This window comes from Marmota monax, unplaced genomic scaffold (assembly GCF_021218885.2).
Source record: "Marmota monax isolate L192 unplaced genomic scaffold, Marmota_monax_Labrador192_F-V1.1 WCK01_AAM20220418_F8-fsc00076, whole genome shotgun sequence".
NCBI lineage: Eukaryota > Metazoa > Chordata > Mammalia > Rodentia > Sciuridae > Marmota > Marmota monax.
In genome coordinates, this window is record NW_026692843.1 from 4,111,288 (window position 1) to 4,126,429 (window position 15,142).

Here is a 15,142-nt window from a genome sequence, read left to right on the forward strand (position 1 = left end):
ATCCCCAGCCCCATCTTTTTTATCTTGTAGTGAACGTCCATTTTAAAAAAATATGATTACATGCTTATCTCTTATGTAATTTGTGACTCCTTGCTCCATTAAAGGAAGACTAATATACAGATTAATATTTGCAGTGTTAGAAGCAAAAGAGCAGCCTGATTTTAATAGCAAAATAAGCAATGAAACCAGTTCTTTGGGAAATGTCATGCTAATGAAACCGTTTTTTGCTCCATTAAAACTGATTTATTATCTCACAGGGTTGGTTTTAGGGATGGAAGCGCAGTGCACATCTCTCCCTCGCTCCCCCTCTCTCTTTCCTCTCTCTTTCTCTCTCTCTCTTCTTTTACTTGGTGAAGTAAATTAAAAACAGCCCTCAGCTCCCGTGAGTTATGTGGCTCGGGTGATGGATAATGGTGACCTTGCTTCAGAATTGATTTTGGACACTATGCACATGGTGTCTGTTTCCTTCTCATTTTCTCTTGGGCCGGGCGGGGTACAGGGTGTTCTTGCTGGCACCTGCTGCCTGCTTGGCTTCCCTCTCCTTCACTGCAGCCTTGTGGACGGCTCCCTGTTCTCGGCCCGACCTGCTGGTTTGCATTCCTAGCCATGTCCCGGCTTCCCTCCCCATGTGGTTGTCACCGACTGTGTTCCCTAAAGTGTACTCCCCGTCTCACATGAACTCACTTGGGCTCTGTGGAGTGTAAGAGGGGCAGATTGGGAAGCTTCTTCAAGCCATTAGGTTTCGGGGGTCTCTTCTTGAGCGGGGTGGGGGTTCTTGATTTTGCTTTTCCCTTTGTGCCACCTGCCCCGTGACCCAGGCTGTGTTTGGAGTTAGTGAAGTTGGAGAAGAGGCTGTGGGGGTGCCTTTAAGCCCCCTGGCCCTCGGACCAGCCCTTCAGTGGTCCGGGGGCCCCTGAGCCGCGGCTGGTGTCCTGGGGAGCGGGCGCCTTGGTTGGCCTGACTTCTCTCTGGTTCAGCATTTCCTGATCGATGCTTTTCCCTGTTTCTCTTGTCACCTGCCCTCTGTCTCCCACCCTCTGTCCTGCGTTGACTCATGACGACCCTCTGGCCCTCGGGGACGCTGCCCTCTTGTGTTCCCTTGTTCCCGGGACCCACGGGTCTCCGTGCCCTTTGTCTCCTGTGGTCTTGCTCGTCCCGTGCCCTCCAGGCTCGCGTTGGACGACGCCACCCGACACAAGCCGCTGAACATGTCATCCCGTTTTTCACCCAGGGTGGCAGGGGAGAACGACTTCCTGCAGACTGTCATAAACAAAGTCATCGCTGCCAAAGAGGTCAACCACAAGGGCCAGGGTACGTATCTCCATTTGTTTACTGTTGCTGTCCTCCTTTGGGGGTGTGGACGGTGCCGTCTGGTTTGTGTGTCAGCTCGACGTGGTGGTGGCAGTGGTGACAGTGCCGGGACTGGAGAGCTTGTCTCCAATGCATGGCCCCTGCCGTGTCCTGCTGCTCACCTTCCTGAGTACCACTGGAGGCCAGCCTCTCCGAGGACAGCGAGGACTGATCTTTTCTTGAGCGGGGTGCGGGTTCTTGACTTGCTGGGCCAACGCTGGGTTTCCTCCCTTGGTCCAGCCCAGCCCTTCCTCTTATCCTAGCCCTTGAACAAAATCCTTAATACCGTTCCCTGCCCGGGGGCTGCAGCTCCCTCTTCCCCGTAGGGAAAGGGGACATTGGACACCACCCTCACCCCCAGGCATGTGCTCTTGTCCCTCTGTCATGGCCCACGTGGAGTGCAAGCCACTGCCTATTTTCTGGGGCCGCCCCTTTGTCCCCTGGGAAAGTGGCTTTGTTTGCCTGGACTGGTGCCCCTCCCTTCTGTTTGCTCAGTTATCCTCCTTCCCACTCTCTGTCCCACAAGCACCAACATTGACCCCACACTGATGTGTCCAGCAGCTGCCCTTCTGCTGGCAGAGCTGGCCCCCCGTCAGCTTGGCTGGAGACACTGGGCCCTCGGTTTGGCCAGGAGATGACGTTGGAGGAGCCTGCCTCCTGCCTGCGGGGAAGTACCTTCGGAACCTGGGTCTGACCTGCCCCACACAGGTGGGAACGTCCTCACGTCAGTCCTGGATCTGGTGCTGACGTGCTGGAAGCTGGGCAGGGCTGAGGAAAGGCCTGTCTCCCTGTCCAGCTACCTGCGGTCACCAGACCTCCAGAATAGCCGTGCCAGCTCTCAAGGAGAACGTTGACCCAGTGGAAGAGTGTTCTGGAGAAATGGGCCCTTAAGGGCTCTGTGAGGACCCTGAGCTGGTGTGACCTACCCTTCTCTGGCCCACAACAGCAGAACCAACCCCCACCCTGAGAGTTAACCCTGAGGGTTCATGAACATTCAAGCTGACCTAGGCCTGGTCCCTGGTAAATGATCAGCCATGGCAATTAGCACTTTAATTAAAACCACCCACTAGGGGTCTGGTCCAGCTGTTGAGATTGGAGCTGTGCAGGCTAGGTGCTGGGGGCAGGCCCTGGCTGCTTGTCCACCCTGGCCCTGGAGCAGGGCCTGTGGACCTCCAGGTTCTCTCTCTCTGTCATCTGAGCTTTGGTCAGCATTTATGACAGAGTCACCCAGGAGAAGTGGAGATTGTTTCAGGCCAGCAGGAAACTACTCAGAAAGATGCCCGGAAGCCTGCCTCTGTCAGGTTCACGGCCAAAATCCATGAAGCCAGAGAGCGACAGGGCTGGTGCTTGGTGCCTGTACCCCGGGAGGAGGGGCTGCTCCAGGCCACAGCGGGAACGGAGAGGAGACCCTCAGACAGCTGCGTCTTCCCGACTCGGAATGCCCGGCAGCCTCCTCACTGAACCTTTTCCTGGCCCGCCAAGGTGAACCCTGCTCTTTCCAGAGAGCACTGAGAGAGGTGGTCCAGGGAGTGCCCCTGAGCCGGCCGCTGGGTCTGTTGGGCACAGCTGGGTGTCTGTTTTCCATCAGTCCTGACCCAGGTTGCCCCTGATCCTGCTCACCTGGGTCCTGGCCAGGTGCCCACATAAGGAGCAGGGAGGAACCACTGTATACACAACCGGGAGTATTTCATGCCCAGTATCAAGGGCGCAGGTCCCGTGGCCCTGGTCTCCTGGCACACGCCTGGGGCCCCTGTCCCTCGGGCTCCTGTCTTGGGGCCGTGGTCTGTTCTAGGTTTCATCAATGTGTCCTTGTCACCAGGGACACAATCTTTTATAGTCAACCCAAATTATTCTGACTCCTGAACCTGAAGGTACTGGGTGTTTGAAGTGGACAGTGTCCCCCGCCCTCCCCCCGAAGACCCCTGCTCCTGTGTTTGAGATCTGATGGTGCTCCTTCTTTTCATTTTTAGTTATTCTGATGAAGCAGACGTCAACCCCAAATGTGCTTTTTCTTTGATGAATATTGGCCTCATATTCTCTTGAGGAAGGTGTTTTTAGAAAAGCTCAATATGATCAAGAACATTTAGCCTCCCTGTTTAGATTGTGGTGTGACACTTGAGTCCCGTCACCCGTATTAGAGTTTGTGCACTCAGATGTTTGAGTGACGTGGTGTTTGTGAGCAAGGAAAGGTGCTTGAGAGGCAGGACTTCTCATAATAGCACGAATGCTCTTAGATCTGGTTTCCTGGACGGGTGATGGTGCCAGGACACAGGTGAAGGAGTGCCTGGACCCTGGAAGGTCTGTCTGCTTAATTTTTCTGCAGGTCCAGAGCTGGTGCTAGTTCAGTACTTTTGTGTGAATTAGTGGAAAGGAGGAGTCGCAGTCAGTGCCAGGGTGGATCATGGGCTCCTAGTCACCTTTCTTGGTCCATTACCGTATGCAGTGCACGTCTGGAGCCCTGGTACATGTGCCTCTGTTTGGGTGCCATCCCCTGGTGGGTCTTGGGGACTTTCTTCCCTTGGTTCTATTTCCCTCCTTTGTCAAACTCTGTCTCCCATAGACAATGCAGAGGCACACAGGGACACCCACAGGGGCCCAGGCACAGCACACAGTAGGAGCACACCTTGATACTCTGGTGGCTCAAGGGTCCCCCAGAGCTGAGCAGCTGGGGAGCAACAGGCCAGGCTCATGGCCTTGTGTGAGCGCCTCAGTGTGCCACTGGGAGTGATGCCGCCTTTGCACCTGGGAGACAGGCACTGTCCTTGACAGCAGCTGCTGCGTGTCCTGCCCTTGATGTGTGAGCCTCTGCATGTCCTCCCTCTCCCACCCTCGTACCTGCCCCAGGGTGTGTATTCAGGGCGCACTCCCTGTGCCCAGGCCCGTGTTCACCACACTCCTTGTGGGATGCTCCTTCGTCTTGGTGTCAAGGGCTGAAAGTCTCCTGTTCCCTCTGGGAGGCAAGAGCTCAGTGGCAGCCTGAGCATTTGTTCCTCCTGAGCTGTGACAGTGTCCCCGCAGCCCCGCTCTGCAGCTCACTGGAGTGTGAGCTGCCAGTGCCTTGTGTATCTAACTCTGAGTCCTTGCTGGCGGCCTCCCTGGGGTTCTGGGAGAGGACAGCCTTCTGGGTCCATTCCTAGTCCATGGTCCTTCTGGTTTATCTCACATGCATATTGATTCAGGGGAGCCATTGGTCCTGGGCACTGTAGGGAGGGCACAGCCACTGGCCCTGGGCACCTGTGGGAAGCGTGGAGCTGCTGCTCCTGAGGGTTCCCCTGTCCAGGCAGAGTTTGCCTCCCAGCTGGGAGGTCATTCCCCTGTGCTGAGTACCTCCCATCTGGACGTTGACTGTGCCTTTAAATGTTGAATTGTGAATTAAAACTCTCGTTCATTGAAGTCACTGTCATGAAGTATTCTTAAAACGAGCAAGATACAGTGTGACCCCGGCATCTGTTGTTTTCCCAGGTTTGTGGGTAACGTTGAAATTACTTCCTGGAGATGTCCATCAGATTCGAAAAGAGTTTCCTCATCTGGTGGACAGAACCACAGCTGTGGCTCGCAAAACAGGGTTTCCAGAGATCATCATGCCTGGTAAGGACTGGCTCGTCTGGGGCTTCTGCGCACGGGAGATGTAGCTGGTCACAAAACCATGGGGACAGTAACATGTAGCTCCGGCAGCCACAGGGGGCTGAGCTCACCTTGGTGATGTGGAAGCCCCAGGGTGGCTCTGGAACACCTGGGGGTCAGTGGCTGTGACTGAGTGAGGGGGGATATTCACCCTGGCCACCTGGACCCCTGCTAGGAGAAGCTCCCCACAGCTGTGAGGGTCGTGTGGGGCAGGCAGGAAACCCAGCAGATATCTGAATAGATTTTTTGATTAAAAAGAGGAAGGAGCATTGGCAAGTGAGCCCCCAGCATGCGGCCACCATAGGCGATGCGGGACAGCAGGACTGTGCCTGAGTGGCCAGTGGCTAGTGTCGGGCGCCCCACTAGTGCTGCTCTGGTCCTGTTGCAGAATTTAAGCCAGGAAACGGATGAGGGGATTTCCTGTGAGCGTTGATCTCATGTTTAACAACACCGTCCAGTTTCTATGTAGATTCATGTTACTAATCTGATTTGGTTCTCGGACCTTGGGAAGCATGGTTGATATTTTACCCTTTGTATCTGGGTGATACTGTTTGATTCGTAAGCAATATTTGTGTTAATAATATAGGTCAATCCACATAAAGGTCTTGGGACACTGCAAGTTAGTGTTGAGCTAATTCTCATAAAAATTAAACCACAGCCTGAAGTCACATGGCCAATGAGTGGAAATGAGGTCCAAATGCCACTCTGGCCTGGCACACGGGGCCACTTTGGCCACCCAGCCAATTTGCTAAGACTTATCAGGGGAAGTCAGCTCACAGTCCTTGAATTTGGACCGGCCACACAAATTCATGCATGAAGTCACTGGTGGTATGTGTTGACCTCTGTGGCTCAGGGTGTCCTCCTTTGCGAAGGGAAACCCGGGAAACTTGTGCTCTGTGGGGTTTCCCTGATAATTGGTAGACTTACACAGGAAGTCTAAAACTTACCCCGTGATTCTGGCAGGTTCCGTGTGCTCCCTGTCTGGGGAGGGGCCCCTGGAGAGGGCAGCTAGCTGGAGTGAGTCACCCTGTTCTCTGTCGACTGAGTGACCCCGGCCAGGCTGCAGGCACGAGGAGACAGAGCCAGTGGTTTTCAGTCAAACTCCTGCTCGCTCCTGGCAAAACCTGAGCATCACCCGTTTGGTTGGCTGTCTCATGGAGACCTGGATCATCTTTGGACAGTGGGGGGGCCAGTCATGTCACCTCATGGCCGACTTTCTACTTTCTTGTGACCTGCTGGCATCCCAAGCCCTTCTGGAGGACTGGGTGGGAGAGCAGAGCTGTCCTTTGAGCAGGAGGGGTGGTTAGCATCTGCCCACACCGGCAATGAGCTCCCTCCTCCCCACAGAGAGCCCCATAACCCTGGGGGCGTCTGCTGATGGCCCTTGTGAACATCTGTGGGCTTTTCCTTCTGTGAATGGGGTCGGCTGGTTGGCCCCACAGAATTACTCTCTAGGTGCACACGGGAGCCAGGTGTGGGGTTCAGCCCCTCGTCACCCCCATCCCTACTACTTCTCTGGCTGGTGTCATCTTCAGGAAGCTGCTGTCCCCTTTAGTGACTGAGCTCCATGAAATCTTCAGACGGAGTGGTGGCCCAGCCACCCTGCCTCACCAACGAGGCTCTTCAGGGTGGCTGTCCCAGGTCACTGCTGGTCAGTGGCAGGTCCTGGACGGGCAGCCTTGCCTTCTGCTCCCTGGCTCCTCCTTCCTTCTCTTCTCCCGTGGACCCTGGCACAGTTGCAGCTGTGCTCCGTCTCCTGGCAGGCACAGTGGCTGTGGGAGCAGCCCACTGGGACTGTTATAATAATGACTTTTAAATGAAAGCTTAATTTAATAGTCAGATCCATTAAAAGGCAAAATAAATCAGTTAAACAAAAATAAAATAAAATAAAATAAAATTAAAAATTAAATAAAAATAAAAAAATAAAATGAAAACGAGACAGCAAGAGGAGGCTTTGTTCCTTAAGGTCCCTGCTCCTCAGCCTCTTGCTGCCCTTGATGGAGCATAGCCGCTCTGTGCAGAGCAGGGTCAGGTGGGAGGGCCAGGCAACAGCACAGTCACCGTCCCTGGGCCGTGATGCTTCCTCTAAATCACTTTGCCAACAAAGCTTGTGAAGTTTTCCCGGTCGGACCGTTACCAGGGGCTTCCTGCGTCCTGAGTGGGAAGTACTCTCTATTGTAATTTTTCCCCATAGTTAAGGGTCCGTCCTACTTACAGTGCACAGGTCTGTTTTGTTCTGCCTCTTCTTTCTTGGTCCCCACTAGGGACCAGACAGCCACTTGCTGCAAGAGAAGAGCCAAGCAGGGGAGTTCCCTTGTGGCCCCTCCTAGTTGTCCCTGATCCCAGGCTGTAGCTCTCAGTTGTCCCTGATCCCAGGCTGTAGCTCTCAGTTAGATTTCAGCTCCTGGACTTTGGGAAGAATGTCGAGGAGGCCGATGCTGCCACTCACCTCCTAGGTGTGCGCTGAGGTGGCTACTGAGGCGTAGATGAGCCCAGCCCGCATGTTGGTGGCCATGGGCCATGGCCACGAAGCGGGGCAGGTCCTCGCAGCCCCTCGGTGGCATTGTAGTCACTCTGGGCTGCACTTGGAGGTGGTGGCTGCTCTGCCCCAACCAGCTATCAGCAGAGGAGATGGTTTCTCTTTCCAGCAGGTCTTAGGACAATGACAGAAATCATCTTTGTCGTGCTTTCAAATACTGAGATTGTTTTGTAGAGAATATTTCATAATCACCTAATAGAGTATCTATAACATTCTGCTAGGCTGGGGAGCGGGTTAGACGGTTTTGCAAAATTCACAGTCACACTGTGAATAATGGGTTGGTATTAAAGGTGTGATTTCCCCCCAGGTGATGTTCGGAATGATATCTATGTGACGTTGGTTCAAGGGGATTTTGATAAAGGGAGCAAGACGACCGCCAAGAACGTGGAGGTGACCGTGTCCGTCTACGATGAAGACGGGAAGCGCCTGGAGGTACTGCTCACTGGGGGTCGTGTCTGCAGGCCCAGGCCCTGGCTCTGTCGCCCAGCTCGCGGCAGCCACTCGGGGACAAGTGTTGGTTCTTGCTCCCCTGTCTCCACCTTGCCTTGGTGTCCCTGGGTCCTGGTGCCAGGCTGTCTCAGGAGATCCCTGTGGAGTTGGGCCCATGTTCTTTGCTCAGCCTTATCAGAGAGGGTCATTTGGGGGCATCATCCTAAGCCCCTAGCAATCACTGTGAAGTACAGACACCGTTATGTCACCTCTTCAGAAATGAGGAACCTGAGATTCTGAGGACGAAGCAATTAGCTCAGGGTCAGAGAGCAGGTGGACGTGGGTTGCATTCTCTGACCTCTGACCGCTGCAGCCTGAGCTATGGCCTCCTGGTGCTTCCCATAGTAACCAGGATTAACTTCTGTGGGCCAAGCAGTTAGCAGGGTTCACCTGAAAGGACTCAAGGCTGCAGTCATCTCTAATGAGCAGAGGCCAGACCAGAGCAGGTATCCGTCCAGGAGCCTCTGTGGACTGGGGCCAGGGAGCCGAAGCCTGGGCTTGTGTCTGGGGCTCAGCTCTGAGTGGGGGTGGCTGCCTTTGTTGCTGCCTACCCTATCTCTCCAGAGGCATGGGCCTTTGCCAGCATGGCTCCAGGTGGGGTCCACTGGACAGCGTTCATGGCTGGAGCGGGCAGGAGGGCTGCTGCTGCCTCCTTGCTCTGCAGCCCTTTATTCCAGACCTCTGAACGAGTCAGGCCGCTTCTTGTAGATCCTGATGTCAGAGGGGCTGGAGCAGGGTTGGGGTGGTGGATGCAGTATTATCCTCTTGTTTCACGACCCCCAGGTCCTCAGTGGGTGGTCAGGGCGTAGGCTATGAGCAGAACTGTGCTTCCCGTGAGATGAGTTCACAGCACTGCAGGAGTGATCTCTCTTCCTGGGGGCCTGGTGGGAGGTATGTGCCCGGCAGGCTCCCCGAGGTCTCACCTGAACTCTCTGCCTTCTTTCAAAGCATGTGATTTTCCCGGGTGCTGGTGACGAGGCGATTTCAGAGTACAAATCTGTGATTTACTACCAAGTGAAGCAGCCACGCTGGTTTGAGACCATGAAGGTATTATTTGCAAGGTCATTTTATAACTTGGACTGATTATGAAATGCTCATTTGTATCCCAAAGGAACCCCCACCTTCCCCCTGGCTCAAGGGGCTGCCCGCTCACAGCACCACACAGTCCGTGTGGCTCTCCCAACAAAGTCATTCCGGGTTGCTAAGGAACCACGCTGGCATTTCTCGGAATACATTTGCTCCCGTCTCCTTTGGACGTAGATATAGGGCTTTCATGGAGACAGATGACAGAGCCTTTTAAAGATAGTTATTGCCTTTCTCTTCTGGTTCTGTTTTATGTGTGGCATGCTGCCTTTACACCAGATTGGAAAAGACAGGATGCCAGTCCATGAGGTTTTGCCTGGGAGATGGGTCCCACTCCTGTGGCACTGGCACGTTTGCATAATGCAGCTCTCCTGGTCTCTGTGGTGGCCTCTGTGGTAGGCACCAGCCCGCTGCCAAGAGCTGGAATATTTGAGAAGAAGCCTGGGGTTGGCCCCAGAACACAGATGTTAGATGTGAGAATCAGGGGCAGTCCTTGCTTGCAGCAGCGTGGACGAGGTCTTTTTCTTTTCCCATAATGTGACAACAAGATAGCTTCCTTACTGCAGCTGTGGAGAGAATATAGATACCTTTGTGTTGGGACCAGATATGAAGATGGCAACGTTCAGAAATAGAATCTTAACAGTGAGGATCAGAATGTTAAAAGAAAAAATCCAGCTGTCTAGCAGAGTTGGGTTGGCTCCTTCCAATATTACCTTGTTTAAATTTGGAGACATTTTGCCTTTGGAAAGAGCACACAGGGGATTAGATAGACAGCGTTTGCATTGCTAGGTGTAGAAGTATTTGCAGTTGTGCCCAAAGCTCCCGCTGAATTAAGCTGTCTCCCTGGGAGCTGTTGGGGGAGCTGCCACCTCTCTCCTCTCCACTCACACAGGTGGCCATTCCCATCGAGGACGTGAACCGCAGCCACCTCCGGTTTACCTTCCGCCACCGGTCGTCGCAGGACTGTGAGTACTCATGCTCACCACCAGCCCCGTGTGCACAGGGCCACCTCGGGCAGGTGTGGGGGGGACTCTCCTCGCTGCACCTGTTCTGGGCCACTCCAAGACTCTGCTGTCACACCGAGGTGATGGCCCCTTAGCCGTTGCCATTTCACCTGTTCTGGTCATGCTTCTGGCATACCTTGGATACCTTCCTTCTCTTGCCCGACGAGGGCTGCTTTTCCGTAAGCCTCTTTAGCTTTCCTTTTCTCCTTTTTGACTCCTAATACTCTGCCCATCGGAAATGTCATTTGATTGAATCAGAGCCGTGACCCCTTTTGTCTTCCTTGCTGTCCCCTGGTATCTGGAGTTCGGCCCCAGCTCTTCCCTAGATGTGGGTGTGATATTGATGATGACGTCAAAGCTGGAGGAGCGAAAGCCGGTGTTGGAACCTCTCCTTCCAGAGGAGTGTGTGGCTCACCTCCCAGGATGTGGCCCTGTGCTAGGTGCTGAAGGGGGACCACAGAAGGCAGGCTCAGTGCTGTCCCTCGTCTGTCTTCATTCAGCACTAGCTCATATTTGGGAACACAAGTGTCAGTCAGAGGTGACTGTGGTAGTGTGTGCTATAGAGAACCAGGGAGGAGGGTGGCCTTTGGCCATGTGTGTTGTGGATGACGCTTTGGGGGCCACTCAGGACGGTGGTCAGGCTCTGGCTCTGGATCTTCTCACAGGTATCTAAGCGTGAGCCTCTTCCGATTGTCCCTCAAGGATACGGGCACCTCCCTCCAGCAGCTCTGCAATAGCGTCCGGCTCTGTGCTAGCTGCTGTGCTGTGAGCAGGTGCCCATCTTACTGTTTCTGGGGATCTGGGCCCTCCGCGTGGTGTAGGGTGTGGGGGACAGGGGTCAGGACTGTGAGCGGGGGTGAAGTCCTGGTGCCTGGATGTGTAGACGACTGTGAGGGCCACTGAGAAGCCCAGGCCTAGGTCACTCCGAGTGTTGAGGCCTGCAGAGCTACAGTGCTGACCACTGCCATCAGCTGACCATTTGTAGTGGCGGATGAGGCCAGGGCCTGGTTCTGCAAGGACTGGGAAGTGGCACGAGGCCCACTGTGTGGTGTGTGGGGGATGATGGCCACTCGAGCGTCACTGCACCCCTTGCCCATCCTGCAGTGCAAACCCACCAGGGTGCAGTCAAAGGGCAGCAGGCGTCACTTTGGGTGGGAGAAGCAGGGGTGTGAAGCCTGGCCAGCCGAGAAGGCCGTGCCCTGTGGTTCAAGCTGGCCTTGGGGCCAAGTTCAGGCCCCAGGCAGCAGTCGGGACCTTTCCTGTGTTCACACTCCTTGGATGGCAGAGGCTGAGGGTATCACTACCAGCAAGCGATCAGCCATGCCCATGCTCCCACTCTGCCAGCGAAGGGGCCCATGTCCTGTTAGGGTCAGGCCTCCCAAGCACCCCCTGTGCTGTCACTGTTATTAGTATGACTTCTCACATCACATGTGAAGAAGCTGGGACATGGAGACCCTTAGTGAGGTTGCCCAGAGTCATCCAAATGGTCAGCGGGGAGCTTTGCTCCACACCTGGTCCCTTGGCCTGAGCATTCCACTCGAGTGCCTCAGGGGGGTGTTACTTAGACAGCAGGAGCCTGGGGTCCTCTGCCAACAGGGCTTAGGTTAGTCTGAAAGAAGTCCCCAGGGAATGGCAGGGTAGGCTGTGAGCTAGCGAGGGTGTGCTCTGAGGGGTGTCCTCTGAGGGGACAGGTGTGTTCTCAGCCCAGGCATGGAGGGCCCTGCACAGGTGAGCCCAAGGGGTGGGGAACCGGAGCAGGCCAGAGCTTGGTCAAGGGGCCCAGGCCTCTGGGGAGTGTGGGAAGGCCAGTGGGGGAGCCAGCTGAGCCCCTGTACCCACATCACCCTGAGGACATCAGGAGAGAGCCAGACTTTGAGGGCCCCGGGAGGAGACAGGGCTGGACAAGAGTTGCAGAGTCCACGGAGGGAGGCCGTCTCAACCCCACACACCCTCTCTAGCAAGCTCTTTCTCCCTGATTAATAAATTACACCAGGGCAGAGGGGTATCTTCTGTAGCATTTTAATTTTCAAAATCCCTGTTTTTCTTGTCAATTTTAAGTACTCACTATAGGCAAGATGCTATCACTCCACACACCAAGACACATTTGCATAATTAATGAAGTCTCCAAGGTCACTGCTTGTGGGCTTTGGAACTTGTTGAGCATCACAAGTGCTTTTGAGATGCTGTGTTAGTAGCTGCTGACAGGGCCTGTGTGTGGACACCCTAGGTCAGAGGGAGAGGGAACCAAGGCCACATGCCCCCCCCCACCCCCGGCATACCCTGGCTGCCCTTTGCTGTAGAGCAGACATAGCAGAAGGAGGGAGCGATGGGATTTCTCATCCCTGGGTCGGTGGTTGGATCGGGAAGTTTGGTGCTGATGCGATGACAGGACCCTTTCCAGTAGCCTGCTACTGATCGTCCACTTGAGTCACATGTACAACAGTGGACATTGTGCTGGGCCCAACCAGAAGTAGAATATGGTGGGTTTGACTGAGTGGGGCCCCGGGAATGGGGATGGGGCACCCCCACAGCCCGCGGTCTCCTGCTGGGCGCTGAAGGCCTGTGTTGTGGAAGAAGCCATTCAGCTTGTCTGGCGGTGGGTGAGCTTGTCCTGAGCAGCACCTGTGCTTAGACGTGAAGGTGTAGCCACTGCATGGGCGGCTCCATGTAAGCTGTCTGCTGACCGTTGCCATCAGCTGTCCTTCAAAGCCCTGGGTGCTTTCAGGGAGGCCTATGTAATTTTTCTAGCCACCCCAATTTAGGAAGAGCCATTCTTTGCCACTTGAACATGGTATTTTTTTTTTGTGTTGTGGTATCAATCAAGAAAGTGACTTCATTGATTCCTAGAGTACACATACTTTATTTCTGTTTCTCTCTTTGTTTTTGGTTGGTTGATCCTGTTCACCCATTAGCTGGCATTTGTTGAGCACCTACTGCATGCGAGACACTGCAGCAATGCTGAGATGCACAAAGTCCCTGATGAAGTGGGGTCTAGGGGACTCTTGAGCGCCCTACTCTAGGGGGTGTGGCCTCCCTGTCTGATGTCTGCATTTTCATCTCCAAACAATAATTTTGAATGAATACTTTGAGATATTTTCTAGCTCTGGTACTCAATGTTTCTGTTCTGTGTTCGGGTGACAACTTGAGGAATTCATGGCAGATTCCTTTCTTCAGTGCAGATTCCTGTCTGTCCCCATCTGATGTGGCCCTGCTGACTTCTGCCTCTCCCTGTTCTACCCACCAGCCATGCTGGCCTTCTGTCCCTGCTGAGCCAGGCCTGGCCACCTGAGACCCCTGCATCAGGCCTTCTCTTTCCCTGGAAGGTCTACACCTTGCCCATGTGCTGCCCACCTTCTCAGGAAGGCCGTTCCCACCATGCCGTCAGATTGCCCGGTACCTCTGTCACCCTCGGATAAACCACCAAGTTCTGTTTTCTTTATGACCTGAAAGAACTTGTTTGTTCTTGGCTCTCTCCCCGAGTAGGACAAATATTTATTGAGTAGCTATTGTATGCCAGGCACTATTTCATACACTGGGAAATAGCAGTTTAAAAAAAAAGAATACAGTGTCCCTTACATTCCAGGGCCCAGAGGACAAAAAACTAGCCATAAGCAAGAACAGATTCTCTCTTGCACAAGTGTACTCACATTCTGCCAGTGATAAGAACCATCATCAGATGAGAGAAAAGGGTATGATCGGGCTGCTGGTTTAGATGTGGTGTGGTCTCCTTGGAAGAGGTGACATTCAGCAGAGACTTGAGTGAAGGCAGGGTGTGGGTCCCAAGTGCGATTCCCAGGGGGCAGGACTTTGTTGCTCATGGGAATCAAATTTCGTACTCAGGTCTTCCGTCCATCTGAGGTTTACCTGAGAAGGGGCGTGAGGTAGGGGTCTGTTTTATTTTTCTGTGTTGCCAAGCAGTTTCCCCTCCATGTAGCTGTGCCCTGTGATGGTCCTGTGTTTCCAGGACCTGTTCAACGTCCTGGTCTCTGCAGCCTAATGTGAAAAGTCACCTTGTCTTCATTTCTTGGTCACTCCTGGATTCTAATACTGTGACTCTTCCGCACATTCTTCTGCAAGGTCCTCCTGCTCTTTATTCTACCGTTTTCCAGTTCCATGAATAGTCTCTTGGTTGAAATTGCTTCAAGTTTACTCTCATTTGGGGGGCCATCCAGCCCTTTGAGTCGAGGTCTTCTATTGGTGAACATGGTTCATTGCTCTGTATCTTTCCATCGACTTTAACACCTGTCGGTACAGTTTTGTAATTGTTTCCTAAAGGTAGCCTTTGTCGTATGTTGTAATGTTATTTTGTCATAACCACAATTGAAGATGATTATTGATTTTTTTATGGCAGCTAAGGATAAATCGGAGAAGATATTTGCACTGGCATTCGTGAAGCTGATGAGGTACGACGGGACCACCTTGAGAGATGGGGAACACGATCTGATCGTCTACAAGGTAGGCTGTTCTGCCCCTGTTGTGTGGTGCACGTTGACTCTCAGTCCTCTCTGGCTTCCTGACCCACATCTGCTCCCGTTAGGAGAAAGCAGCTGGCTAGCTACATGTCACTATGTATGTGAGCGTTTCTGATGACCAGCCCTTTGATTGTCCTCGTGAGGGAAGCTGATGGCAACACCTTAAGTGCTATATAAAAAGGCTGCAGAGATGAACTGATCTGTGGGAACAAGGGACATTACTAAAATACGTCGCGGAGCACCACCATCTAGCATCAGATGTGGGGTTAGGAGGGCTAAGGGTAACAACCCTGGGCAAAGCCCGCGCTTGGCTGTCTCAGGGCCGTCTGACATGCTGTGTAACGAAACCCGCAGGCCGAGGCCAAGAAACTGGAAGATGCGGCGACATACTTGAGCCTGCCCTCCACGAAAGCAGAGCTGGAGGAGAAGGGCCACTCGGCCACGGGGAAGAGCATGCAGAGTCTGGGGAGTTGCACCATCAGCAAGGACTCCTTCCAGATCTCCACGCTGGTGTGCTCCACCAAGCTGACCCAGAATGGTGAGTTGGGGAAGGAGGACTCCCCAGGATCTTTCCTCTTCAG

General features: G+C 53.8%; 1 protein-coding gene across 2 annotated transcripts in view; it reads left to right on the plus strand.

Moving 5' to 3' along the window:
* Dock1 (dedicator of cytokinesis 1) overlaps nt 1–15,142 on the plus strand; it is a 446,698-nt gene that overhangs the window by 74,555 nt on the left and 357,001 nt on the right. Inside the window, exons 12-18 of one of the 2 annotated variants that reach the window (XM_046448858.2) lie at nt 1,169–1,311; nt 4,813–4,938; nt 7,821–7,945; nt 8,951–9,049; nt 9,978–10,050; nt 14,441–14,544; nt 14,916–15,099. In XM_046448858.2, the coding sequence (XP_046304814.1) occupies nt 1,169–1,311; nt 4,813–4,938; nt 7,821–7,945; nt 8,951–9,049; nt 9,978–10,050; nt 14,441–14,544; nt 14,916–15,099 (854 nt within the window). The remainder of the gene's footprint in view (nt 1–1,168; nt 1,312–4,812; nt 4,939–7,820; nt 7,946–8,950; nt 9,050–9,977; nt 10,051–14,440; nt 14,545–14,915; nt 15,100–15,142) is intronic. The other variant, XM_046448859.2, reaches the window with a different exon arrangement.